This window comes from Carassius gibelio, chromosome A16, assembly GCF_023724105.1.
Source record: "Carassius gibelio isolate Cgi1373 ecotype wild population from Czech Republic chromosome A16, carGib1.2-hapl.c, whole genome shotgun sequence".
NCBI lineage: Eukaryota > Metazoa > Chordata > Actinopteri > Cypriniformes > Cyprinidae > Carassius > Carassius gibelio.
The window spans coordinates 10,909,279-10,937,253 of NC_068386.1; the positions used below are offsets into that span (position 1 = coordinate 10,909,279).

The 27,975-nt window shown below is 37.7% G+C and overlaps 1 protein-coding gene across 1 annotated transcript; it reads right to left on the bottom strand.

Annotated features, from left to right (window-relative positions):
- Positions 1–27,763, bottom strand: LOC128031174 (platelet endothelial aggregation receptor 1-like). Its single transcript, XM_052619418.1, has 25 exons — positions 27,526–27,763; positions 25,318–25,401; positions 14,025–14,135; positions 13,157–13,261; positions 12,548–12,648; positions 12,327–12,419; positions 9,308–9,432; positions 8,980–9,101; positions 8,280–8,388; positions 8,060–8,196; positions 7,587–7,799; positions 6,511–6,685; positions 6,306–6,426; positions 5,913–6,076; positions 5,457–5,559; positions 4,579–4,725; positions 4,367–4,498; positions 3,891–4,019; positions 3,097–3,222; positions 2,775–2,984; positions 2,535–2,644; positions 1,971–2,097; positions 1,800–1,862; positions 1,516–1,716; positions 1–1,160 (listed from the first exon to the last, which is right to left on the bottom strand). Exons 2-25 carry the CDS (start codon positions 25,320–25,322, stop codon positions 1,018–1,020), a joined length of 3,072 nt encoding a protein of 1,023 aa, XP_052475378.1. The 5' UTR covers positions 25,323–25,401; positions 27,526–27,763; the 3' UTR covers positions 1–1,017.
- Positions 27,764–27,975: the final 212 nt, after the last annotated feature.

Sequence of the window (27,975 nt, forward strand, 5' to 3'; positions counted from 1 at the left end):
TTGTGCTTGAAAACTTAGATTTTATTTATACTATTTACAATTCTTATGGTTGAACTCGATTTACATTCATAGCGAAACATGAAAAATTGTTCTGTAGCTATTAAAAAATGATATTGTCACTTACACCCTGATTACCAGAGAAGTTAAGAAATATGAATAGAATTTAAAACAGAAAATATGTATTAATGCCCAGACATTTCCTATCATAGGGTTACTCCACCCCAAAATGAAAATTTTGTCATTAATCACTCACCCCCATGTTGTTCCAAACCGGTAAAAGCTTCATTAGTCTTCGGAACACAATTTAAGATATTTTGGATGAAAGCTGGGAGACTTGTGACTGTCTCATAGACTGCCAGGTAAATTACACTGTCATGGTCAAGAAAAGTATGTGTCAGCGCATTCTTATGTGTATGTGGTATGTGTCAGCCGCGACACAAGGATACATTTTCTATGTGTATTTATGCTTTGATTTGAATGAAAACAGCACATCCGTGTAGCGAGACTAACACAGAAGAGCTACGCTTCTTGCGCTCAGTAGATAGCCTATTCTCCAAAATGGCGCTAGGGCGATGCGGAGACAAATTGGTGAATAAAGTCTTTATTTTTATTTTCTTTGCATAATAAAAAGTATACTTGTCACTTTATAAAATTCATATTTAACCACTGATTGCAGATGGACTATTCTGACGATGTCTTTCGTACTTTTTTGGACCTTGACAGTGTAGTTTACAGTCAATGGGACCGTAACAATCCTCCCGGTTTTCATCCAAAATATCTTAAATTGTGTTTCGAAGATGAACAAAGCTTACAGATTTGGAATGACATGGGGGTAAGTGATTAATGACAAAATTTACAATTTGTGGTGGAGCATCCCTTTAATGTCAATGTTGTCCAGCAGATGGTAGTGTTCATCCATCCGTTCATCTCTGGTGTCCGCGATTTCATTTCTTAGTTTGTAAAGCACTCTATGTATTTGGCAGTGATTTTAGAGAAGAACCAGAGTCTTTAAGGAGATCAGTGGGGCAGTGTTCGTGGCGATGGAGAGGGTGGTCTCCGCACTGGAGGCAGATCATAATGCCCAGGAATGTGACTGTTGATGGGCAGATCATAATGATTCTGAGGTTCCTGTTCCACAACGTTGCCAAGGGAACAGTGTTCTGAAATACAGTGAAAAAACATGTTTTAAATGATGCACCAGATGTGATACACGATCGATACACAGCGATCAGAGACAACACTTCAAAGCCATCATTATCATGTACCCAAACTGAATTAAAATTGAAATTGTATAATTTTTAAATATGATCAAAGTATGCAAAACTGCTCAGAAAATAGATTTTAAATATATTTGTATAAATGTATTTTTGAGACAGTTATGTTTTGCCCAGAAAAAAAGAGGTTAATATTTTGTTAAATAAAACTATAGAATATTCTATAAATATATTTTCTGTAAACACTCTCAAATCCCTCAGCACAGACGGAGTAACATCCAATTTCTTTTGAGAAAACTACCTCTGCATGACAGAGTGGAAGGCGTCACGACTGGTGGGCTGATTTCAGTGTAGGATCTTTCACAAGGCACTGCAGACTTCATCTCCATGTAGCTGCTCTCCGGAGGACAAGGTGGCAGGCCAGGCAGATCTTTGATGGTGGCATATGGGTTCTCGCTGTTCAGAGAGCTGCTGCTCACTGCCACACATGAATCTTTCAATTCTGCAATCACAACAGCATATTAGACACAACTAAGATAGAAGAACATATAGAAGAAGAATATGTGGGGACTCGGTTGTACCTACCTTTGTTGTAGTGCTTCCCAAGAGTAGCACTATAGCTGTAACTTCGATTAATGCCAAAAGCCCCTGAACACAATAAGACCACATTCAATTTACTCGGCCAACCGCACAGCACAGAACAAACTAAAAATATAATGTGGACATACAATGAATATGTCTCCCAGTATCTATTACCTGGATCTTTAGGTGGCTCCTGGTGTTTCCAGCCTGGAGGAAGAGTTGCATTAGTCTCAGCCGCAAACAGACCTCTCCTCTCCCTCTCCGTGTTCTTCAGACTGCAGAACAGCTGATTATTGGTGTTCTGTCAAAGCATGAGACATAAAGGAAGTCGTTTCTGTTACATGTGCAAAATTCTGGTGTCGCATACTTAAAAAAAAAAATCAATGCACAAATAATTAATTAAGTGTAATATGTTGCTCTGCTCCAAAGGAGACAATGGATAATAAAACTTAAATATGCATTAAATTAATTTACTTGCTGTTGACAAGAGGTAACTGATTTATTAGAGTTTCGACTTGCATGCATAAATAACTGTTTACGTAAAGAATATCCATTTCTTATGTAAGTCAATTTCATATAGAACTGCATTTCCACTGCATTAGAAAAACATGCTTTGGTAAAACATAGTTAAATTATGACATTAGCCTTATAAAGAAATAAAAATGAATGAATGAAAATATGAGATTAAATTGTATATTGTATATAAAATTGTAAATATAATCCCATGTTATTACTCACCTTGATGGCTCGGTCCTGGTTGTTGGGCAGGTGTGGCAGCGGAGGTCTGTTCTGAGAAAGCGTGTGGTAACTCGGGTTTGAGTAATAGTGATGGTAGCTGTGCAGAACATCTACAAAAAACAAGGAAATACCCAATTAAAATGATTATGAATATATTAGATTTTCAGCATAACAATTCGTCATAGTCTTTCATTTGTGCAAATTAATTGAGGCACTACTGAAAGTATCAAAACCTCATACCTGGCACAGCATACTCTGAGCTGACAGTGCGGGTTGTAGAGAAAGACACAACCGGAGTGTTGCTCTGTTTGTCCTGTTGTCTGTGCCGATACAACAACAGAACAGCCAATAGGAGTACAACCAGAATCACCAGCACCACAATTCCTGCGATCGCACCCCACGAGTCCTTCTCCGGCGGAGACACAGGCACCATCATACTCCGCTCTTGCTCTGAAAAACACACAGCCATTCACATGACACACACTGACAGACATTAACATTCCAGTGTTTAACATTCTGTCCGCATACAGAAAAGCGAAGGTTTTTAGGTTGCTTTGAATACCTGGTTTGCAGTCCTCGCCTGGTCCAGGTACACACACACAGTCTCCAGTGTGAGGATTGCAGGAATGGTTGGGGGGACATGAGCAAGTCTGAGCACAGTTAGTGCCGAACGTCTTAGTCTGACACACTACAAAAACAAACATTTGGCCAATGTTTGAACTTGATTAGTGACAGACATATTGAGCCTGATCCAGGAATACAAATTTATTTTCAGATGAAAATTACAATTCGAGTTATTTATTCCGAAACCACATCCAGGAAATCTGGCGAACAATCTTTTCATTTTAAGGCTGCTATTATTGTTTTATGAGTCTCTTAAAACAGGTTTACATGCATGCAAGGTCAAAAAACACATTCGTTTTCTAAAAAAAAACAACTATTTTTTTTTTACTAATATATCTTAGGAACTTTAGGAATAATGGGGCACTTTAATATTGAACTTCATTTTTCTTACTCAGTATCTTTGTCTTGTTACAAATCCCAGTACAAATAAACATTCTTCAATCAAGATGTAATTACTTAAGATACAAAATGTTTAGTTTTCTCAGAAATGTATGAAACTTAATTGAGGTTAAATATCAGTAAATAGTGGGGTAATAAAAATCAACTTTATTCAAAAGAAAAAAAAAAGTTTTTTTTTTTCTAACTGCATTGGCAGACATTTTTCTTGTTTTACCTAACTTAATTTTGATATATTTCTCAGAAAACGAAACGTAGGATCTGATGTCACTTTGCATAACATATGCTAATAAAGCCAGTGAAATCAAATAGTATCTCATAGACGAGAAAACTCACATAAAGAGCAGTCTGGTCCGGTCCATCCGGCGGGACAGAGGCACAAACCATCCTGGTGATGACATGTAGCATTGTTGGTGCACCTGCACACATTGCTACAATGGCGTCCATATCGACCAATGGGGCAGGCTAGAGATCAAACAAAAAGAGCAGTTAAATGATTTATACAAGCCTTAAAATAGAGGATTATACTGTAGACAATTTGCTGCTATGGACGTTACAGGTTTAAAGAGAATTCACACAAAAATGAAAATTCTGTCATTATTTACTCACCAAACTTGTATGCTGTTAATTTTCAGTAAATATTGACTTAGACAACTTTTATGGTGGTTTTAGTGTTTTTTGGCCCTTGAAAATTGTGGCCACTATAAACATTCATTGTATGGAAAATAACTGCTAAAAATGATATGAGGATGAGTAAATAATAGCTTTTTTTTTTACATGACCGAGTAAGTTTGTTCATGCTTATATCTAACCTTGTTCACACAGGTGTCCAGTATATCCAGGCAGACACAAACAATCGCCCGTTATGTGATGACAGGAGGAGGCATGTACACATGGTGGACATTGACGGCTGCACCTCTCTCCAAACATTCCAGCACTGCATACTACAAAGAAAAAAAGAGAGCACTGTTTAAACCAGAGCCCTCAGAGATGCCGATGGATGCACAGGTACATATAAACTCACTTTGTTGACACTGATCTCCCCAGAATCCGGGTTTGCACAGGCAGGTTCCTGTATGTGGCTGACAGGTGGCACTGTTGAGGCAGGAGCAGGTCTGGTTGCACTGAAGGCCCCATGTTCCCTCTGGACACTGCTGTGTGCAGCGCAGACCTGCGGAAGAAATTGGATGAGTTGCCTAAACTGTCATGTGCTATTAGAGGTCTAATGCCTTATTTTGTTAACCATTTTCACACTTCTTCTTGTCTTAATATTCTGATTAAAACAAGACTTTAATCTGATTTAATGCATCTTCTATAAAAACTGCTATAAAACTTTTTGGGTCGCAGATATTTTTTTATGATTCTCTGACTGGTGTACATACTGTAGAGATTTCAAAATTACTATTATTATACGTGCATGTGCACCGCTAGGGTACCAAATCTATAAATCAAGTCTATCTTAACAGAAATGAGGGGATTAATATAATATAATATAAAATAAAGATCTACATTACATTATGGGCGATATCAATAGAGAGGAATAATTAAATATGCAAACAGTGGCACTCTACATACTCATACATTTTTTTTGTAGGATGCAATATGTAAACAAATTACAGTTTTGACATTTTATGTAAGCATGCAAACTTGACATACCACATTTGCAAATTTAGACCGGTGCATACTGCACAGAATACTGTATACCATAATGCAATGCACTTGGTTTATCCTTCCATTTCCTGAGTGGTTGATTATCAATTATGATTTTTAACATCACTTGCTTCACTCATTATTTGATCAGCCAGAAGCTGCTACTGCTTTAAGCATTTATCACTGCGTACTGTTTTTGCATATTAATTATTAGGTGGTATATAAGCCATACAAATGGAAATGAAGTCGTACCTGTCCAGCCTGGTAAACACAGACACTGGCCTGTAACACTCTCACATCCTTCATCATGCAGACAATCACATCTGTGTTGACAGTCCGGACCGAATGTCCCGATCTGTTTATTCCAGAATGGAAATATTGATTCAGAACAATCAAGTAACTCTGACTCTGCCCAGTGAGATTATACAGCTCTAACGTAATTACTACTTGAATTTGAATGTTGGCCGTGCAACATGTACTCTAAGCAAAAGAGCTTTATGCATTCTTCATCAGGTTGATCACTTTTGCTGATGGTGGTAGTGTCAAATTACTGCAGATGATTTAGGAGACATATGTGCTGAACAGACAACAACACAGATGTCACATTCAGTTCACAGGAGGAAAAAGTGTGACTGAAGATGAATGGCCTGTATCTATGAACTGGTTATTATAAATCGAACACATGTGCACTGTATGAGAAAGACTTACTGGACAGGGCTCGTCACAGGAAGCTCCTCTCCACCCTGCGGTGCACTTGCAAGAACCATCAGCAGGGTGGCAGGATGCTCCATTTGCACACTGACATGTGAAGTTGCAGCCAGCACCCCATTTGCCCTCTGAACATGCAATAGAACAGTCAAGTCCTCTCCACCCTAAACACACCCACACAAAAACACTGTTGGGGTGAGTGACACTGTTCTATAAATAAATAATGTAGGTAGGTTATTATGGAAAGAGCATTAGTAAACAGTATTTTATAGCATTGTCCGCTACAGTTTGTCTGTGCATTACTTGTTTACTGATGCTCTGGATTCATTGACTGAGTATTTCAATCTTGAAATAATTAGTTCATCCTTTCTTTTAATGTGTCCCAGAACTTACCTTCTTTACAGAAACATGTTCCATCGATTGGAGAGCAGGCTATAGAGTTTACACAGGTACAGGGAGACAAGCAGCCCTTCCCGTAGAAGCCATCCTCACAAAGCTTCTCGCAGTGTAGTCCCTACACACACACAGAAATATTAATGTGGAATATTACGTGGTATTGAGGAAGTAATTTGGTTTTTGATTGTGTCTGTCCATTCACCGTGTATCCGGGCGTACAGTGGCACTCGCCCGTCACCGTGTCACACACCCCTCCATTCACACAGAGGCAGGGATCCAAGCAACCACTGCCATAGTAACCACGAGCACAGGTTTCATTACAGTATAGCCCCGCCCACCCAGGCTGACAGGTACACTCCCCCTTCAGAGGATGACAACTGTAACATCCACGACACAATCAATACACACAGTAAGACGTGGGAAAATGACTCAAGCTGATCATTTTTGTTATCAAACGGCATTTGGCCAACAGAATGATCAGTTTGATTGATAGAACTAATTGGTCAACACAAATAGTTTGTCTTTGTTCTCAGCAGTGTTGTTGTTGTTCACTAAAATTATTCAATGAACTGAAAATTTAACTTTAATAAAAAAATGAAACAATTGCTATATAGTAAACATAACAAAATTACAAAAAATACAGTTAAAATAAAAACATTAAATTCCGTGGTAAATCAAAGTTAGTGATCATCAGTAAAGCCCCTTTCACACTGCCATTCCGGCAAATACACGGGTAAAGTGTTCCGGCAATTGTTCCTCGGGTCGCTAAATTTTGCACTTTCACACTGTCAGTGATTACCCGGGATATGTGCGTGCTTTCACACACAACCCGTAAAGATCCCGTAACGACACGTGACATCAGGGCGTGACGTGTAATGTACGAGTCAAAAACGTTAGGCACGTTATACTTTCACTGAAGCAAGCAAACGATCTCGGCGTCAGCGCGGAAAGTGAGGAACTAACTGATCTCTGCTTCATTACAGTTTGCACATATTTTTTTTGTCGCGAACGTTGATCTTTCTTCAAAACAGCCGGTAAAAGAGTCGTTCGATAACGCGCGTCATCACTTCGACACGGCATTAGATCTGGCTTTTGTTCACACAGCGCTCGTCCTGGGTCGAACCCGGCAATGTTACTAGGTCCCCGGGTTCAATGGCGGAATCAATCCCGGGATGTGGTTGCTTTCACACAGAAGGCGACCCGGCAATGTTCCGGCAATATAACGGGTCCGACGTGCAGTGTGAAAGGGGCTTAATAGCACTGAAGCACAAAGCACACCTGAGAGTGTTTTGTGAGTTGCAGAGGCAGGGGTGTTCGCAGTGCATGCCGTAGGTCCCATCAGGACACATCCTGTGATCGCAGCGTGGACCCTTGAACCCTGGCTCACACAGACACCCACCGTGGATGTTATAGCACCGTGCTCCGTTAGCACAGTCACACACACCCTTACAGTCCACACCGTACGTGCCCACTGGACACTCCTCGTTACACCTTCACAAGAGACAATCATACAGTATAACCATGATGCTCAAATAATTATCAGAGGCTTTTTTTAAAGATTTTTTTGAGCTACAAATCCATACCTAACAAGTACTCTGAATGGCCAACTAGAAACCAGTAAGTGGTCATTTAGCACATAGTTTTTTAACTGGGTTGTTGTGACCCCAAAACAAGTGTCACATCTTTTCTGACAGGACTGCAGATTGTAGGGAAAAAATAATGCAAAATTCAGATATTAAAATGATGCAGACCTTTCTCCAGTGTAACCTGCATCACACTGACATTGGCCATTTTCTGGATCACAGTGGCCTCCATTATGACACAAACATTCTTTAGCACAGTTTGGACCAAACCGGCCCGGTGGACACCTCTCAGTGCACACTGCACCCTGAAACGAGAGAGGGGATCAAAATGGACTTTCAACAAAGAATAAAAAAAAACAAAAACACAACTAGTACACAGATTTCTCACCATCCAGCCAGGTGGACACACACACACCCCTCTCCCCCGGCAGATGCCTCCATTCTGACACGGGCAGCGTACAGGACATCGGCTCGGCCTCATGCACGGCTCCTCGCACCTGAGCAACAGAGACATGTTCCACCATATACAGTAGTGAGGTGCACAGTGAAAATCGGATTCAACATTCAATTCAAACCTGGACAAACAATGATAATGTTTTAGGACTGTGAAAATGTAACACTGGAAAACATTATTGAGTAAAATGATTAAGGAAGATTTCAGATACACACGCTCTTGGTCACTAAACAAAATAGTAGATTTGTTATAGTAACAGTGTTGTTATTGTTAACCAAAAAACACTTTCAGTAACTGGAATAAACTTGAAAAATATCTAAATGTAAAAAACTACATACATTTACGATGAAGCGCTAAATGGAGATCTGGAAAACTGAATTAAAACTAAACAGAAATCGAACAAATGAAAAACTAATAAAATGGAATAAGTACATAATACTTAAATGAGAATTACATTAAAATACATTTCAAAAATCTGATAAATACTATAATGGCATATAAATAATATTTAAAAAATCTTTAAAATAAGAATAAGGTGAGGTATCTAAAAATATACAGAGGCATATGTGACAAAAGTAAATTTATCATTTGAATTCCTTCGATAATATACAGAGAGCAGTAAGAAACCACTCACAGAGTTCCAGTAAATCCATTTCTGCACACACATTCTCCAGTGGTTTTATTGCAGAATCCTCCTGTTCCACACCGGCACTGCTCCAGACAGCCCTGACCGAATGACTTTGCAGGACAGGGGTCCTGACAGGAAGGAAAATATGCTTAAAAAAAATTATTTTGAATATACAGTAATTTTTTTAAATATAATCTCCCAAATCACACAGTAATGTGAAGTTTTGAATGTATACTTCATCTAGACATATTATATTTTATTTGAATAAAAGCATGTCATTTACATGCTACCACATCAATCTCAAATAAGAGGCTGCTGGTGGTTGTGGCTGTACCTGGCAGTGTTCACCAGTGTATCCGGCTGGGCATTGACAGTTTCCTTTAATAACATCACACTGTCCCCCGTTCTGGCACTCACAGCGCTGCCTGCAGCCTGGACCCCAATGCTGGGCATTACATGCTTAACACAAACACAAATTTAGCTAAATCAGAGAAATCAAACAACACACATATAAAGTCTGTTCAGATGCATTTACATGAAGCTTTTCTTTGGATTACACTGGTTTTCATATCGTCTTAAGTTGGTCTGACTGTGTTTGGTCATTTGAGTAAATCAGCGCTAAGGGATTTCTTCAGAGTTTCTCTTGAGCATCCCTGGCATTTAGAGCATAACAAATTGACAGCATGATTGACCAGAGAATTTGTACGGAGCTCAACAGAAGGGATGAGTTTCAAATGGGAAATTTTACAGATGGAGTTTGGCCGGACCTCAGAGAGAGCTCAGGCCAGCGCTCACACAGGGATTGGATTTCGGTCATGACACAACCTAAAGTGATGACACATACCCTTTAGGGGTTAAGAAGAGGAATCCATCACAGAAACACACACTCGTGCAGAGCATGTCAAGGAACTCAAAAAGATCCTTAATCAGTGAGGTTCTGAGCTCATTTGGCTCCTACGATACTAGTTAACTTCTGCATTCCAATTGTTTCTTTCTGTTTTTATAAGAGAACAGATAAAGTATAAAAATTATATGTATTAATTTTTTTTTTTTTTTTACTACCATTAAAATGATTGGGGTCATAAAATTTACAATATAAAATATCTGTTTTCTGTTTTAATATATTTTACAATTTTATTAATTCCTGTGCTGGCAAAGATGAATTTTCAGCAGCCATTACTCCAGTTTTAAGTGTCACATGATCCTTCAGAAATCATTGTAAGCATACAATACACAACAACAATGTACCACAAACTGGAATGTGTTTTCATTTTCGTGTTTCAGAAACATTCTGCCTACAGCTGATAATTTTGTCAAAACAATCCCCCACTGATCTGCTAAAAAGACTAAAATCGCTGTATTATGTATGCCAGGCCAGTAGTTGGCGATATCAGTATGAAAAGAAACACTACGCGACTGCTCACATACTGAACCTATAGAATTAACGGGCAATACACAAGCGAATGACGACACTGTTTTCTGAAATTTTTGTTTTAGTTTTTATATATTCTGCAGACTGTTTGCAAAAGTTTTATTCCACAATATCTTCTACTTCAGGACAGAGACTTAGTGTCCTGGGGTCTGACGCACTGATTCCAGCACCCCGCGTTCACATGTCAGGCTTTAAGAAACTGGAGCTCACCAGCTGAGCTCACATAGTTCTAAAAGCAAATTCATACCACTTTAAACAGACAAGAGAAAGCTTCAGAACTTGATAGATTTTCAACTCAAGGCTGCTTCCATGAACTACATTACAAGTTCAATTTTCTGTTCCCAAGCACCTCTGACCTAAAGTCCATCAGGATAAATCAGCATCATCTGAAATGACAAACTTGTGATGGAATATTATAAACAGTGAATATGAAGCAGATCATTTTTACTCTCTTGCTCCATGCGAGTCAAATGTTTATATTGTCTGAAGATGAAAGCGAATCATATATAAGTAGTTTTAGCAAACAGCACGTTTCCAGTAGATATTGAATGTTTTTTTTTAAACGTGGGAAAATTCTTCTCTAGTCCCTAAGAGAAAAGCTGTTGTTAGGTTAAAGGTCTAGTCTAAAAAGGCAATTTCCCAGAAGCCCATCCTTAAATAGTTAGCCATGAATCTCTTTTAAATGCAAAAAGAAGAGCATTATGGACATTCAACTCAAAATGCTGTTTTTGCTTTGTGCAGCATGCCCTGTACCTTTTAGTTTATTCTGTTTTGTATAATTACTTTATAATAGTGATCTTATTTGTATAATTTTAAACAGACAAGAGGTTGTATAGCAGTTTGATAGAGCTTGGCCATCGGTCTTTCAGGACAGAGTTGGAGAAATGTGTATTTAAAACCTCAAACCTCTCTAATTTCCCACAAACCTCCCGACACACAGGCCTTCAGGAAGTGTCAAGCCTCTCCTGCCAATGCGTGCTAATAATGGGGTTTCACAGTCCAACCAAACAAAAAGCAGGACAAATTAGAGAGAAGGGTCTTCTACCTAGAGCTAGAGCCTTGAGTATCCAACACATTTATGTAAACTCTGCTTAGGAGCCTGTAAGGCATTGTACTCTTCTGAAACCACAGTTTTTCAAATCATATTAGTATTTCAGACCAGGATCCTACAGTAAACACTGGACGGTCATGTATTAGACAGTCAGTGTATCTCCACAGAGCTGCAGAAGGTCATGAGTTGTTTAGTAATTTAGTTTCATTAAAAGCTTTTTATTTATTTATTTATTTATTTTTGTCTATTTAAAGTTTGAGTATTATAGAGTATTATATGAAAAATGTTGCATTGGCAACTAACTGAAATTAGTTTACATTCAAATACTTAAAGTACAAAAATTTGTATGTGGAGAAATGTGCAAAATCAGAGAAAAATGGAGATGCTTTAGAAACCTTGAGCCAACTCTATTTTTATTTTGATAATTCATGCACATACTAAAAGAAAGAAAAGGAAAAGATTTAAGGAGAGAACAGATTCAGAGAGAGGAGAGGGGGAAAAGAAAACAAGAGGGAAAAGAAAAGGGAGAAAATGGGGCCCAATAAAAACATGCACAGATGATAACACATGAAGCGAGAACACTCACTAGTGAAATGTCTCTCCTTATGAAACTGTGTGCAGTTTCAGGTATTGGATCATTTTCTAAGTTTACTTCATACAATCGACATAACTCTTCCTCTGTCCACCATCTTGGATTCATTTTTAACATAGCTAGTTACAAAGCATTATGCAATTAAAATTTATCATAAAACACTTATCTTCAAAGAAAGCAAGAAGTTCCCAGTTTTTTAAAACAGCTCATGTCAACTTTTGCACTTATAATGCTTTTAAATGCTGCACTTTGGAGAGAAAGTGTGGCGCTTTACTCACAGCTGGAACAGTCTTCTCCACGCCAGCCGTTCTCACATTGGCAGCGATCAGGTGCTACACAGCGGCCATGGACACACTCCTTAGTGCAACGTGCTACACACACACACACACACACACACACACATAGAGCAGGAAGGGAAAAATAAAAACACAGGGAGATGAAAAATACAAAAACAAACCATTCAAAACCATTAGAGGTCAAATGTCCATTTAATACTCACGAACACACTTATTTCTGCTCTCATAAAAGCCACGACAGCACTGATACCTCCTACGATAGTCCATTTTCACCACCTGCCTATAAAGTGTTTTATAGGTGATCCTGAAGAGTGAATGAGAGAAAAAAGAAAGAGTTTAATAACCTTCATTTTAAACATGCAAGTTCACCACACAGTAGTCATTATTTCATTATCACGAATCAGTTGACTTCTGATTCAATAGCTATCTTGGAAAAACATCTGCCACCTTTTTTTTTTGTCTTATAGACCAATATAATATTTAGAAATGTATTCTGTAAAATTCTGTACCCTTCCCATCCGCCTTATTTCAGATTCAACTTAAAAAGGCCTTTGGGAACCGCCGTAAGACCGGCAGGGAGAGTGAGTTTCTATGCCAATTTTATAATAAAGAGAGCGTGTGTGAACGCCAGCATCACAATTGGATTCAAAGCAGTTTTAAGACTCTACTGCCAAACCAAACAATCCCTCCAATGACCGAAAGCCTCTGCAGCTCAGTAGGATGAAAGAATTCTTGCTGCATTTAGTCTAAGTCAGCTCAGAGGAATTGTGAGCAAATGCTTGAGTGTATGTGTGTTTGTCAGCGTATGTCACCTGTGCCGGGTGCATTTGTTAGCGCTCCAGGGTTCAACGCAGGTCTCTACATACTTCACTTGGTCGAAGGGTTGAGCATATGATTCCTTCACTGAAGTTGTGAAACTAGAAAAGAACAAAGATTTTGTCATGTTCACCAGTCACTTGTTGAAATGTCCCCGTTTTGCTCAAGGGTATTACAGAGCTGCCCAGTTTTTAGTGCTAAAACAGAGAAGAGAATTCACTTTTTTTTCAAGCAAAGGGTTCCCTCTGAAATTTATAATGGGTTTTTGGAATGACAGTTTTGAATTTATGTGTAAAATAAGGTCTGTGGTTAAGATTACTTGAAAAGGATCTCACATATTTCCCCCCCCTACATACAAAATGTAGAATTGCTGACTAAAAAAAAAATTTAATTTTGAGGTTTAATGATTCACAAATACATTTTAAAAGCTGTAAAAATGTCCATCCATCCACATTCAAACATTGTGTCCTATAGGTTCACAGACATTTTATAATATAATATAATATAATATAATATAATATAATATAATATAATATAATATAATATAATATAATATAATATAATATAATATAATATAATATAATATAATTAAAACTTTATAAAGTATATTTTCTGAAACAGGTCTTGTTATGTTTTGCAATTTTACTACTTGGATAAAATCTTGTTTTAACAACTATATTGAGATCCTTTAGACTGAGTTTTAAATTTGTACATTTTGTCAGGATTTTTTGTTTTGCTGTTGTTTGACTTGTAGACATTGACCTACAACAGGAGTTTTGGTTGCCAGTATGCATTGGAGCAGATCATCTCTATTTGGCACTGGCTTTCTGTGCTCTATAGTATATTGAAGCAGATGAGTCTTACCTTTCCCATAAGCTGCAAACATTTGGATCTCGGGGGTCCAAAGACAATGACAGTTCACATACACAGCTCAGGACAAACAGGACCACACAGATCTCCGCCGTCTTCATCCTGCTGTAAAGAGAAAAACAGTCAACTAACTTATAAAACACTAAAATGTTGCTTCTCAGGACTGTTGATGTGACACTGCAAGACCAATGCAAAACTCTCCTTCCATTTTAAAGCATATTGAAGCCATCTGGTTTTATTTATGAGGATCCTTTAGGCACTCCGTAGGAAAAGGACAGACAAGCCTCTCATGGTGAGGATTTCGGAAACTAACAGTAACTTTATGACCACATGCTTTCACACACACATACTTGTGTGTATCTTTTTATGAGAGACTTGTTAAATAAACTAGTTCATAAGAGTCATTTGTGCACAAATCAGACATCATGGCACCGTTTTTATTTCTTTGCTGCTTGCAGGAAAACTAATTTTGGCACCAATGTCAACTAGATTCTAAATTTCACTTGCAAATGTTTTGTTTTTTGCAATGTTGTCCATCTGAGCCTGGAGTTATTTCCATGTAAGATCCAAGTGAGTCTGATCGCTCTTGCTAAACTGTTGCAGGGCTGCAGGCCTTTAAAAGGTGCATGAGCTGATATTAATGAGCCGAACAGATGCGGTGCCTGCACTCGACTGCTTTCATGTGGACAAATTATGTGGAGGACACATTGCACGACACAAACAAGAAGGGGAGAGAGGGTGCAGGATTTTTTTTTATCAACATTTTGTTTGCATCTAATACCAAGGATTAGTCCCACATTGAAAATGAGTACCATACTGCAGGTTATTATTACGGGTAACGGGACCCAGTGTGAGTGCTCTGATCACCCAAACCAAATACATTCTGTCATTTAAAAGGCCCCACAATGCTGCTCCTGGGTGACGATAAGAGCAGAATGGAAAATGAATGAAAACACATGTAGTCGTCTCTTTCTGGCTGGGTCAGTAGTGTGCAGTCCTCATGCTCGGGAAGAGTCCAAAATCAATTCACAGGATTATCATTCACACAAGATTTAAGCATGTCATGCAGTTGGATATTGTGACTGAACTTCCATGGTTTTAACTGTTTTATTTCATATGACAATAATTTAGAATCTAGACAACTGGGAAAACTGTGTGTGCATTGCTATCTTATTTTTGTACAACAAAGCATGAGACGTGAAACCGGAAAATTAGCCAATGAAAAATATTCACAAAACAGCCTCAAATTTGCCTGTGAATTAGTGGTTTGAATAATATTCAGTAAGTGAATCGTTCAGAGCCATCACAGATTTCACAACTGAATTTTGCTAACATTTGTCTGTTACATCCAATTTGACATGAACGGTAATTGTTTCTGGGTCTATACCTTAGGTTTGAGACTTCTTAAATAGACACAAAAAATAGACTCATCAGTCTACGTATTCATGGTTGAATTTAGGAACAGCATGGCTAGTGCTCTTACTATTTCTTCCTTTCTGTATTTTTCAACTAAAAAAGTAATATGTCTCTTGAATGTTTCATTGTAGGAGCTAATGGCTCTTTCGTGTGGAGCTTTGCTTTGGCCATAGTGCTGCATCTCCTGCTGTTTTTGAACATCCTTCAGTGTGCACTGTGGTTATAAGAAACTGTGTCAAGTTAAAAATAGTCCAAATTTGAGAAAAGCCTCTCAGGATTTCTTAATTCTGATCTTTTTAGCATCTCTATTTAGTGATTAAATGTTTCCGATTGAGGTCAGGTGGGCATGAAACTAGTTTAACGGTACCTTATTGCAAACCTTCGGAAGGACACAAAAAAAAAGTTTAAAAAAATGAACATGCAGTCACAGTTTCTTGTAAGTCTATTTCAGCTTTGATTAGAATGAATTACATTTGGATTACATACTCTTATACACAGAGGTACATGGCATTGATTAGATTCCTTATTTCCTTTCCCATCCCTCTCCACTACTGCTTGAGGCTTCATGCTACTTTAAGGAGAAAATATTAGTCATTATTTGGAACAGAGGAGCACTAAGAAAATAAGGAGAAAAGAAAAAAGAGCCATCAAAAAAGCGAGGCTCAATAAAAGAGAGAGGGAAACAAAAAAGGAGATGGGGGGTGGGGAGAGAAAGGTTGCATAATAGCTCTGGACCCTATGGACCCACATGCATAAATAGTCTCTAATATAACATCTCGTAATAATCATTCCAGTTCTCCTCCAATTCCACAGACCACTGACAAATGTAGCAAAGAGCAGATATCCTGGCAGGATCCAACTAACACGCGGTCATTCAAGCAAAGAAGCACATGTACTGAGACTGCCAAACCTGCTATTAAGTATACTGGGGAAATGCTGGAAAATGAGAAAAATAAGCTCTTAAACAGTCAACGTGTCTTTCTAAATCCACTGTTATAGAAATCCACTTCAACAAAGAATCAGAAAAGAACCTCTACGCCCCTCCAGAGAGCATCCAAAACTGACATCAGAACTGGGAAGATGCAGGACTGAACACAAATTCATGCCATTTGGAAAATGAGCGAAATACAGCTGGAAAGCCAGTGCATTTGGCCCTTCCAAAAAAGAAAAAAAAAAGATAGTGGCAACACAACAGTAACCAGATCTTTGGGAACACGGCCAGCTGAAGCTTATCTGTGAGTGAAGTCATACCACGTGCCTGCTCTTCAAAGTGTGTGTTCATACGCACAATTTATTGTTGCAGTTTATTTGAGATTGCAATTTTTACATTTAATTAGATTTAATTAATTGGAATAGTTCATTGTACACAAGCAGAACAGTTTATTGCTCTTTGGAGAACTTTATAAGTCAATAGCATACACTTAAAAATCGGAAATTGCTAGTAAATTTCACAAACAATTACAAAGAAACTGCAAGTAACATGTTGAATTAAACATGAAATTTTGAAACAGAAAGACTGAAATAGTATTTTCTGATAAAACATACTCCAATAATCTTTATTTACAAAAAAAAACTTCCCAGTAAACTTCAGTGTTGCCTCAGTGTTGTGCATTGAAATAGTTGTATGCAACACCTAGCCATGCATTATCCCTTACATAATTACCCTAATTGTAAATTATTGATTGCTGTTCAAGCTAGTACACATTAATTCAAAGCCAGAAGGAGAAAGAGTTCATGACCGCAGTAACCCCTCAAACCAAAGTCAAACTCCGTTCCAATCACATTCATCCTCAGTGAAAACAAGCTCATAAAAACATCTCAGCAGTCTGAGAGTGAGTGAAGGGTTGCTGCAGTCTATTATAACAATGGTACTGCCGCTGACCCACTCCTGTTCTGGCAGTATGGATGTATGTTATTTGCCACAATGATGTTTATCTTGCCAGAAAGAGACAGAAAGATGAGGAAAAGGAATAATGTAGATCTGACTGTCATCTGACCAAAACCCCAGTCCTGGCTCAGACAACTTTAACTCCAGTTAAACCAGTAACTCTAAGTTACGGTAAACTGGCATAAAAGCCCCATAATACAAAACATCTGGGGCTGAATTTCAAAGCACACTCTCAGCCTCCACACCACACAGTGTTTAGTTGGCGGTGGTGTGTGTCTATGTGTCTTTAAGTGTGGGTGTGGGGGGTAGTGAACCCCTCATCAATAAACCAGGGGTTAGTGAGTCAGTGCAATATTGTACCCCACTTGTTTTTCCATATTTACTGCTACACTAATTTCAAAGGCTGTGGTGATGTCTATTTCTATGGTAAACTCTTGGGTTGGGCAAACCCCGACTCACTATGAGTATTTTGTGCTGCAGATACATACTGTAAAATCAAATGTTTATGTCTCTTCTAGAGAAATAAATCTCAGGCCAAATGCTTCATGATTTGAGCTGGCTGTTTTATGCAGTTTGCTGCAATTTTGTTTATGTAGATAACCTACCTCACAAAAAAAAAAAACATTACAGCCACACAGGAAGAACAGAGTTTGGTGGGATTGTGGGAAGGCGTCATAGGGACAGAGTCTAAACTGCCAGAATATTCACTTACGGACCATGCAAGCCATAATTACACTGGAAAATACTGGCATCGCATTGCAGTTGAAATGTGACTTTGCAAAGACAACTCATTTAGATTTTTAGGTTAAAAATATTGTTGTCATTTTAAAATGAAAAGTGTTTTTAATTAATTTAGTAACTAATTATAGATATAATTTTATAATTTTTAAATGTAACTATAAAAAATAATTATCATTATTTTATATACAAACTCATTATATATAATTTTATTATTATTATATATTATTACAATTAATTCTATTTATATTTCAAATATCTTAATTGATTATCATAACCTTTAGACCAATTGATGATTTAATCTGAACTCATAGTTTATTGTTATTAAGACATCCCTTGCATTGAAAATCGGTCTGTATATAATTCATAGCATTATATCGTGTAATTCAGATTTATTTATTTGCCTGGGATACTGTTATTGGATTTATCTGTCATTATTCAATTATTCACCTAATTGTCAAAATACATACATTTTAATGGAATATTTGATTTAGTACTTTACATTAATGATGTTCTTTAAAAATAATAATAATGATAATTAAAAATACACACTGTTCATTTTCTCCTAATCTTTCTTTATAGTGAGAGAAGCATCTTCACCTATGATGAATAGTAGTAGCTGGAATGTTGAACTCTGACCTTTGAGTCATTAAACATTGTTCAGTTTTCACAGCCAATAATTTCTCCCCAAAGTTTGTCTTTCTGCCTCTCTGTTTTTGAATTGCTGTTAGGATATGCCACAAACACAGCACAGTTAGTTCCTTTCTGCAAACAGCACAGTTTTTACTTTTAACAGAAAACACAGAGCTTCGAGGGGAATGGCTGGTCACAGCACTGATGGATTTGTAATACTGTTCTTCGCAGTATGAGGAACAGAGGACTCAAACCCAAACACTCTTAGCAGATGAAGTGACATGTTGGTTGCTGTCTGCCAACCCTAAGCTTAAACTCCCCTTTTAACAGCTTTCACATGCTGTCGCCCAAGTAATTGTGATGGAAACCATATAAAGAACTGCTGGAGAAAGAAAAGCTGAATGGCTAAACATGCTTCCTAAAATAACCATCAAGTGCTTTTGTATTTTTGTATTACATTTAAAGACCTTTCTGTTTCTAATGCTTTTATTATATTTAAGTGTGTGTGTGTTTGTGTGTGTGTCTCAAGTATACATATACGTGGGTTTTCGATCAGCTGTTTAGAATCAGAACTTGCGATGCTAGGCTCGTGAGTGAATCACTCTTTTGATTGGTCAAATGAGTCAGTTTGATTCATTCAGACATTTCACTCATGCACTGAAACATCTGCAGCAGTTTCTCACATCAAAATAGTAACAGGCCATTTTATAAGACATAAAACAAAAGAACAATCAATGAGATATGATGGATATGTATTTACAAACCATTGTAGGAAATTTGTAGGATTGCAGATGTCAGTCAATTTAATCATTTACATCCAAAACAGTATCAAAAAAGGGTGTCAAAATATGGTGACAATTTTTAGATGGGGATTTGTAAGATAGTACTGATGAAAGGCTAGAAGGTGGTCCTTGACAAAAAAAAAAGTTATTTAAGTTATTTACAGCATTAAGATATTTACGGCATTGTTTCTTTAAAATGTTCTGAAATCGTGTTTTTTAGGAAAGCTCCTGTCCTACAGTATTTGCATAGAAAAGCACAAATATCTTCCTTTTGTGCTTCAAAGAAAGCACAAATATCTTCCTTTTGTGCTTCAAAGAAGAAATTCAAACAGGTTTATAAAGACACGGGGGGGGGGGGGGGGGGGGGGTTGATAAAAAATTCAACATTAGTTCAACTAACAGTTAAAAAGTTTCCGATCTAGCAGTAGGATCCTGTTAGAGTGACAGTGTCTGGCCTCACTGGGTTTGGCTAGTGAACAGAAGCTTATGTCATGCTCTGCTCTGCAGCCAGTCTGCAGCTCCTCTAAAAAGAGAAAAACAGGATTCGTGGGGGCCCTTCCTCCTTTACCGCTCTCTCTTAACACCCGCCATCTCTCTGGGGTCAGACACCCCTCTTCCACACACCGCAGAGACCGACCTGACTGCTCCGCATACATCAAAGAGACTAAATCCAGATATCCATCAGCAACCACACACCTGCGTCCACGTCATGTATCTCAGAGGCAAACTTGGTGGGTTTGTGTTTTTTTGGTATTTTTAGTCATACTCTAAACTAAACTACAGTCGCACAAACGCTATGATAAGGTTGCTTTTATCACAACAGTTGTGATGTGGTCATGCTTATGTATGTTTTGAAGAGTCAGAAAAGACAACAGTCGCCTAAAAACAGAAAAAGTTTCTCATCGGGGTGTGTTTTGCGAATAAAGGTGTTTTAAAGCAATGTGGTAAGTGCAACCAAATATGGACAGATGAGGCTTTATTTTTGGCTTTGTCTGTTGTGATATTTCAGCAGGAGTGTTTTAAGTGGTGTTAAGTTTTCTGCCATTTAAAGGCATGGAGCCGAGAGCTCCTGAGGCCTTGTGGGGGACCTCACAGTTTGACAGCTGGTTCCTGCTAAACATTGTAGACCATATAACCACAGATTGCACGACTGTGGCTTCACTGGGCCTAAGACACGTGGTGGCCAAAAAAGCAAACAAACACATTTCTATATAGACACAGGTTTATACATATATGTATATGCTCAACCATGTGAAATCAAATTGTATTCACATAAAAAAACACACACACTTAACGTTCACAAACCCTCAGAGGCAGGGAAGTTAAAGAGATGGGCACTTTGGAGGTTTGAGTTTTTTAAAAAGACATGACCGAGCACCACCATAATTACATGGGCCACAATTTCTACGGTCCAGGACTTGTAGAGGCAAAAACCAAAGCAGAAAAAACAAGCTTTGCATTAAACTCAGTGTCTTTTTATTTCAAATTCAATTTTAATGTACATTTTATGAATTGAAAGTCAGTTAATTTAACATTATAACTTATTATTGCTTGTATGGTATGTTTCTTGTAAAAAACAGAAAGGTGTAAAGTGAATCAAACATCCACCTTCATGACTACTACAAAACTATGACATCTGGAATATTTATTCCTGCTCTGAATGTTTTTTCCAAACAGGAATTTGATAGTAATTCCAAATGGAATGTTGATTAACACCGCAGCATGACTATTCACATCCTCATCTAACCGGAAATGTTTCCTAGCTTACCTCTTCCTCCTACTCCCTTCTTCCTCTACTCCTCCTCTTCCTCTCTGCTTCACAAATGTCAAGACAAACGCACTCAAGTATATCTGCACACTGAGTGAGACATTTAACCCGTTCCTGCTGCAGAATCAATGTATGAACTGAACTCATCATTACTCAACATTATTTTCAATAGATGGTCTTGGGAGGAAATATTTAAACAAAAGAGTAGGTTCTCACAGTACAGTACACAGTATTCATTATCTTTAATTATATTTTATCCCAGTCTAGCTTTCTAATAAACCTGTCATTCACTATGAATATTGTTGGTTCTGTGACAATTTTTGTATTTTCATCTACACTGTAAAAGGTGGTGACTTGCAATTGTCTACCTGATTTAACCCTTAACAGTTAGGTTTGCTGGTATAAATTAATTTATATACTTTGGTTCAGTGATGTACAATAATATTTTTGACTACATTAAACCAGTTCATTTACATGTCAGCATTTTTATTTTACCTTTTTTCAAATGTATTTTGAGACACTTTGGATAAAAGTGTCTGCTAAATGGATACATGTAAACATTATCTTTTCATATATAAACCCTCACCTCAAATTGATGCAACATTAAGTGCAACATACTAAAAAGGGTTTACTTATTATTTCTTTATCAACTGTCCTTAATAAAAAAAACATGTATTCAAATAAGTTATACATTTTAGCATTGAGATATGTAAGCAATTTTAAATCTAAACAAATTCAGTGCATGAGAAACTCATATAATTAGGACAGTCTGAGATTTTAAGGTCTGTAAACTGCTTTTGTTTAATATAGGCTTTGAGAGAAATTACAAAGATGTTTTTCACTTTTTGTTTCTTCCCAAAGGGACAGATGAGGTTTACCCTCTAAATTTCAATGACATGTCCAAACATGACATCATGACCGTTCCTTCAACATGATTTATCTTTCTTGTTTTCCAGTTCACAAAGCATAAACAAGCATAGACACTGTTCTTCCATTACATGGTTAAAAGAAAAACTGGATACTCTTAAAATCTAGGCTCTTATAATCTTTTGCTTATTGAACTTGGGACAGTGACCCATGTTAGATAATTGCTCTCTCAGATTTCTGTGGCAATGATTGTTGCCGGAGACTGATAGGAAGAAGACTGAGTTTAATTTTAGCTCCAGCTGTGCTGGAATGTCAATCACAATTTCATGAATAATTGGCCAGTAGCTTAGACTACAGGACAAATATGTGCTGCGTTTCCTCTGTCATTTCAGCAAAGTACAGTATACACTATGTCATCCATATAGAGGAAATGCTGAACAAATGTATATGTGTGTAAAGAAACAGCCAGGTCAATCGTCACAAGCCCACATAAGCGCACTTGACCTCCACGTGCACATATGCATGCCTACATATGTACACAGCTCTCTTAAAATGGGGGTATCTAGTTTGAAGCCCCCCTCCCCTGCTGGCTAAATGGGTTGCAGATTTCCATGAGTGCAGAGCTGGCTTGTGTATGTGCGTGTGAGGCCCTCAGGAGTCTGGGCATACAGTCACAACACATGCGAGAGAGAGAAAAAGGAGGAGAAAAAGAGTGCCGCAGTCCGAATAGGACCCAAAGGAGCATCACTCCATGCAGTCTGGAGGAGACCCAGAATCACAGCTGTGGAGTCAGCTGAGCAACACCTCAGTGAGGGACATTTGCCTAAAAGAGCTTCTGTCAGCATCATCAATGTAACAACAACTGTGGAATTGTTCAGTGTAATAATAGTGAGGCACCAAAATAAATATAAATAAGTTCAAACCTAGAATTTTAAAGTGGCATCAAACATCAAAATGTGAAATTTACAACAGACAACATTAATTTAAGTGATTAGTACTTGAGACAGGGTTCCCCAAAACATCTGACCAATGAAATTCCATCACATTTTCCCACTTTGCTAGTATTATACAGTACAGTTACTGAATATTAAGAAATTTGCCTTTTTTCCAAACTTATCCAGATCTGCAAATGACTAAATAAGCTATGCTAACAGCTGCTCAGTTTAGTCCTCACCATCTCCATGAGAGATGCATCATGTATCACCAGTATCACTAAAGTCTTCTCACTGTGTTTTGAGGATCTCAGTTTTGATTTAGCTTTGGCTTAATGAATGAACTGCCACAAGACTGAAGTGAGATAACAGACCCCCGCCTCCTGTCTAGATCAACATTCTGTCGCCTGGCAAATTTATTTGTGAACACTAATATGGATGGACTCTAGCTTGATCTTCGCAGTTAGGTGTGCTTTTTCTCCCTTGTCTATGTTGTTTTATTGTACAGTCTGGCCAGTACTGGATGTCTTGAGTATAGTAAAGCTGTCCCACACAGGAATTTACCTTAAGAGGCCCATTTATTTATGAGACAGAATAGCAAACATTTGGATCAGAATGAGGTGGCCGCTATGCCTGTGCAGACAGATGGACTTAATGCAGCATGTTGTACTGGTGATAAAGCCAATGCTGTGATAAATGAAGTCATGTCTATATTTTTACATTTATATTTAATTTAAAAAATTAGCATTTTATTTTTAATTAAATTTGTAGGGATTTGGATCAGGCATGTGACATACAACACAGAGTCTCCCCTATGTGCAAAGAGGAGTGCAGCACTCAGAGAAAGCATTAGGACTGAATCCAGGTGAGTGATGAAACCAAAGCCTTCTTACTTTTCCAACAAAATATCTTTGCAAAGCAACGCTACAATATTATTCTGTTTGCCAGTTTAAGATCTGCTGTTTCTCTCTGTGTGTGGGGATAATGTTGAGGGAATTGAGGGATTTGGGACCACGCAAAATCACTGTATCGCCCATTTGCTATCATTCATCTCCCTAGAGGAAGTCCATTCGCTGCCAGTACATTCCTCCAAAAGCTTTCTGATTTACTCAACTGGCCATCGCTGCAGAGCCCTTCTGGAGAGGGAAGAGGAAGCCTGCTCCTTATTAAAACCATCTTTTTATCGCCTTTATACAGCTGAGAAAAATAACCACATGTTCCTGAATCGGAGTATTTGAAAGTAAAGAGGTTTTCACCAGAGGAAAAGAAACACATCACTCTCTGTCTGCCCTGAAGGTGACTCCATGGAAATGCTTCTAGATTCTCTTCCTCCTCTCACTCCCATCTCAACGAAGACAGTATCTGATCCCTGATCCAGAGGTTTCTTAAATGTTAAAGAGTCTTTCTAATATGCTGATTTGTAGCTCAAAAACATTTCTTGTTACTTGTTGTGCTGTTTAATATTTCAGTGGAAACAACGATGCATATTTTAAAAGATTATAATGAATTGAAAGTTCAAAAGAATAGCATTAATTTGAAAACTGAATGTGCCCTTGCTAAATAATAGTATCAATATCACATACTGACAACAAACTTTACTTCATACTTTTTACTATAGACGTTTTTTTCCGTATTTTTTGATGACTGAATGCTTAAACGCTTTAATGCTTCCTTGTTATCGTAATCGTACTGACCACAACCTTTGAATGGTAAAGTGTGTTACATATATTTACATATCTTAACTAATTGGCTGCTTTTAAATGCATCTAAAGGCTATGAACCTAATATGTGTATGTCGTATATCTTCCACAACATGTCAGAAATAACAGGATGAAAGCGAGGAGTGACAGAGAAAGAGGGCAGGTATTGCCAGATGTTGGACTCAGGATGTCCTGGGCACAAGAGAAGACGGAAAGAGTAACAGAGAAAAACACAGGGGCAATTTCCTGTGCTGCCAATAAAATATAAATACACATATTTTTCAGTTTGCATCGGATGTGCTTAATGATTAATTACTTAATGTATTGTTTACATTGTCTGTAAGATAATTGATATCTGACTCCACAGGCTTCTACTGTCCTCTCTTCTCATTCCGAAGAACACCAGGGAGTTTACCAGAAACAAACAAAAGGAAACATCTTGAGAGAAAATACAGGTCTGCCATCCAGTGACCATTTCCCTTCGGTAGACACCACATGCTCACTCACAATACACACAGTTAAATATCTCTATTACTGTGTCATAAAAGACAATGTGTACTCACCTCATATTTTACCACAAAGGATTTTCCGATTGGATTTCATGGGACAAACTTCAGCACAGTGCCAATATGCCTTTTCCCAGAATACTAAAGCAAAGGGAAAAGTTGAGGAGGGTTATTATTTTGCCCCTGTCGTTTACCTGATTTAAAACACTGCTCTGAGATGGCAGGAAGACATCTGTAGAATCAATGGTTGCAGGTCTGAGCTCAAATGTCAATCCCAAATATGAAGGACTGGATTTTTACTTAACAATGACTTTATTTTGACAGAAGGGATTGACAGATATAACTATTGCAGATCATAGCCCCTTTCTGTAACGCAACAGTCACAAAACGAGCCTTACTGCAAGCTGCTGTGATCGTTTTTCAAGAGTTGTCCACTTAAAAACTTGCATGAGATTTACAAACAGGTTTCTATATATCACCCTTGATGGGTTGTTTGCCTTATCTTCCATGCAAACCGAGCCTGCAAAACAACATCAAAGTCACTTTCCCCTCTCCTAATGACTAACAGCTCTGCCGCTGTGCTTCAAACTTCTCCAAGACTGACCGGTTTTCAGATCGGAGCAAAGATCAGAGATTTTTTCTCCGACTCTACAACTCTGTAGTGGTTCTGCAGTGAAAATAAACAGGGATGTGCAAACAAAAATGAACAACGGACAAATAAAGAAATGGGAAGAGCTTTAAGCAGAAGCCCACAGATCCTTCTTATGCCTCTGTCTGCAAAAAGCATGAGTTAGAGGGGCTTATGTAAGCATGTGGTGGAAATATAACCCACCGTCTTCATCCGTTAACACAACACCTCCATCGCATCACCACTGACCTCCATATGTTCTTTACTTTGTGCTATTTTATTTCACCCTGAACTCATATAAAGTCACTTTTTGATATGTAGAATGTTAAAACTAATGATTTAAACAAACAAAAAGATATTAACTTATTTAAATATAAAAAAAAATAAAATAAATTCATGTGTACCTATCAGATTCCATTACAGAAAACAGTCCCAGTTTATTAGCTGCTAATGTACAATTAATTTCATGACATAAATTATCTCACAACACAAGCAGCTGTGAACTACTGAACCAAGACCCCCTGGTGAAATGCAAAGAATTTCAGTTTTAGGGTCTGTGCCAACCCAGTGCTCACGACCCAACAAAGAAATCATATCCACAGCAGATGTTTTTTACGAGAAACTCAGTAAGCTGCCGTCAAGGTGAAACGTTTCTCCTGTGGAAATCAATTAGAGTCCCAGCTCTCCAGATGTGAAACCACTGGCAGGTACTAGTGATTCTTTCTGAGCTTCTATTCATAAGTCTGACCTGCTTTAGGGGATATTGTGTCTGGGACAAAAAGATGGTAAAACTAGTAGTGGAATCATCTAGTGTAATAAGTCTAGAATCATCTAGAACCAAGGTCAAAGTCTGCATCTCCTGGTTATAATGTGCTTTTGGCCAGTTGCGTTTTTTTGCGGTTTTAGTGATTATTCTCCAAAATGTTGTGGGGAAGAAAACACTCATATAGAATGCAAGGCTAAAAATCAACTACAAAAGAACAAAAATATTGCCAGAGCCTTTGATATGACTCACAAAAAGATCAAATGTGTTCAGGGCACTGTGTCATCCCACCATTGTCCTTCACATAACACAGCCATGACACAGAGATTTGAATTATGAAAGACATTAAATAGAAATGAAATGTAATTTTTTAAACAATATACTTTATGCTGTTTTGTTATGCAAATTATTTAACACATTTTGGGGCAAAAACAAAACAAAAGATAGATAAAGCAGTACCTGCTCCAGATCACAAACACATCTGTGTCTAATTTGGTCTTAAAATAATAATAACAATACAATAAGGTTGTGTAAGCTAATGAAATCTACCAATGTATGTCTACTATGTTTTGAAGTGCATTTCCAGTATACTATTAATTATACAATCTTGGTTTGCATGAATGATATAGTTAGTTTGAAAATGTTATTATATTTGAGAGTGAACACTAAGAGAAAGCAATCACATAGCCTAATTTCATCAAAACCAGACTTCAAGAAGTAGGTCAGGGCAGAAGATGGAAACTTAAATAAAGAAATCTTCAGGACAAAGATGCAAGAAAAAAGTAGGCTATACAAAATTGAATGCATTCGGGAAATCAGTCATGTCCTTTTCGGTATGAAAGGTCTTACATTGCATTAGCGTAAACTTTCTTACCTTACTGGAGAAGTGGCATCGAACTTTATTGAGCAACGTTCTGGAGTGTTCTGCCCAGAGGACAATTAAGATACTCGTACAGACGTATGTCCTTTTGTAAACTTCATAAACTTGTAAACAAATATTAAAGCTATGTCTTGCTCACAAAGTGATCGCTAAACCACTGTGCGCGTAATCACTCGTATCTCTATCCTATGGGCTGGAGAGCGCGCGACAGTGACAGAACCTCAAGACAACCGAGTCGCGAGTGCGCGAGGAGTGAGTGGGCACGCGCTTACACCTCCCACAGTTTAGTTCTAACTAGTTTTGTGTCTATTTGACAGTTTGGCATAAAACTGTCGTTACAAAAATTAAACAATACAATCTTAACATATTTTATGTTTATTGACATTTACATACACTACACATTATAGCTTACACTAGAATGTAAGCAGCATAATGTTCTGTTAA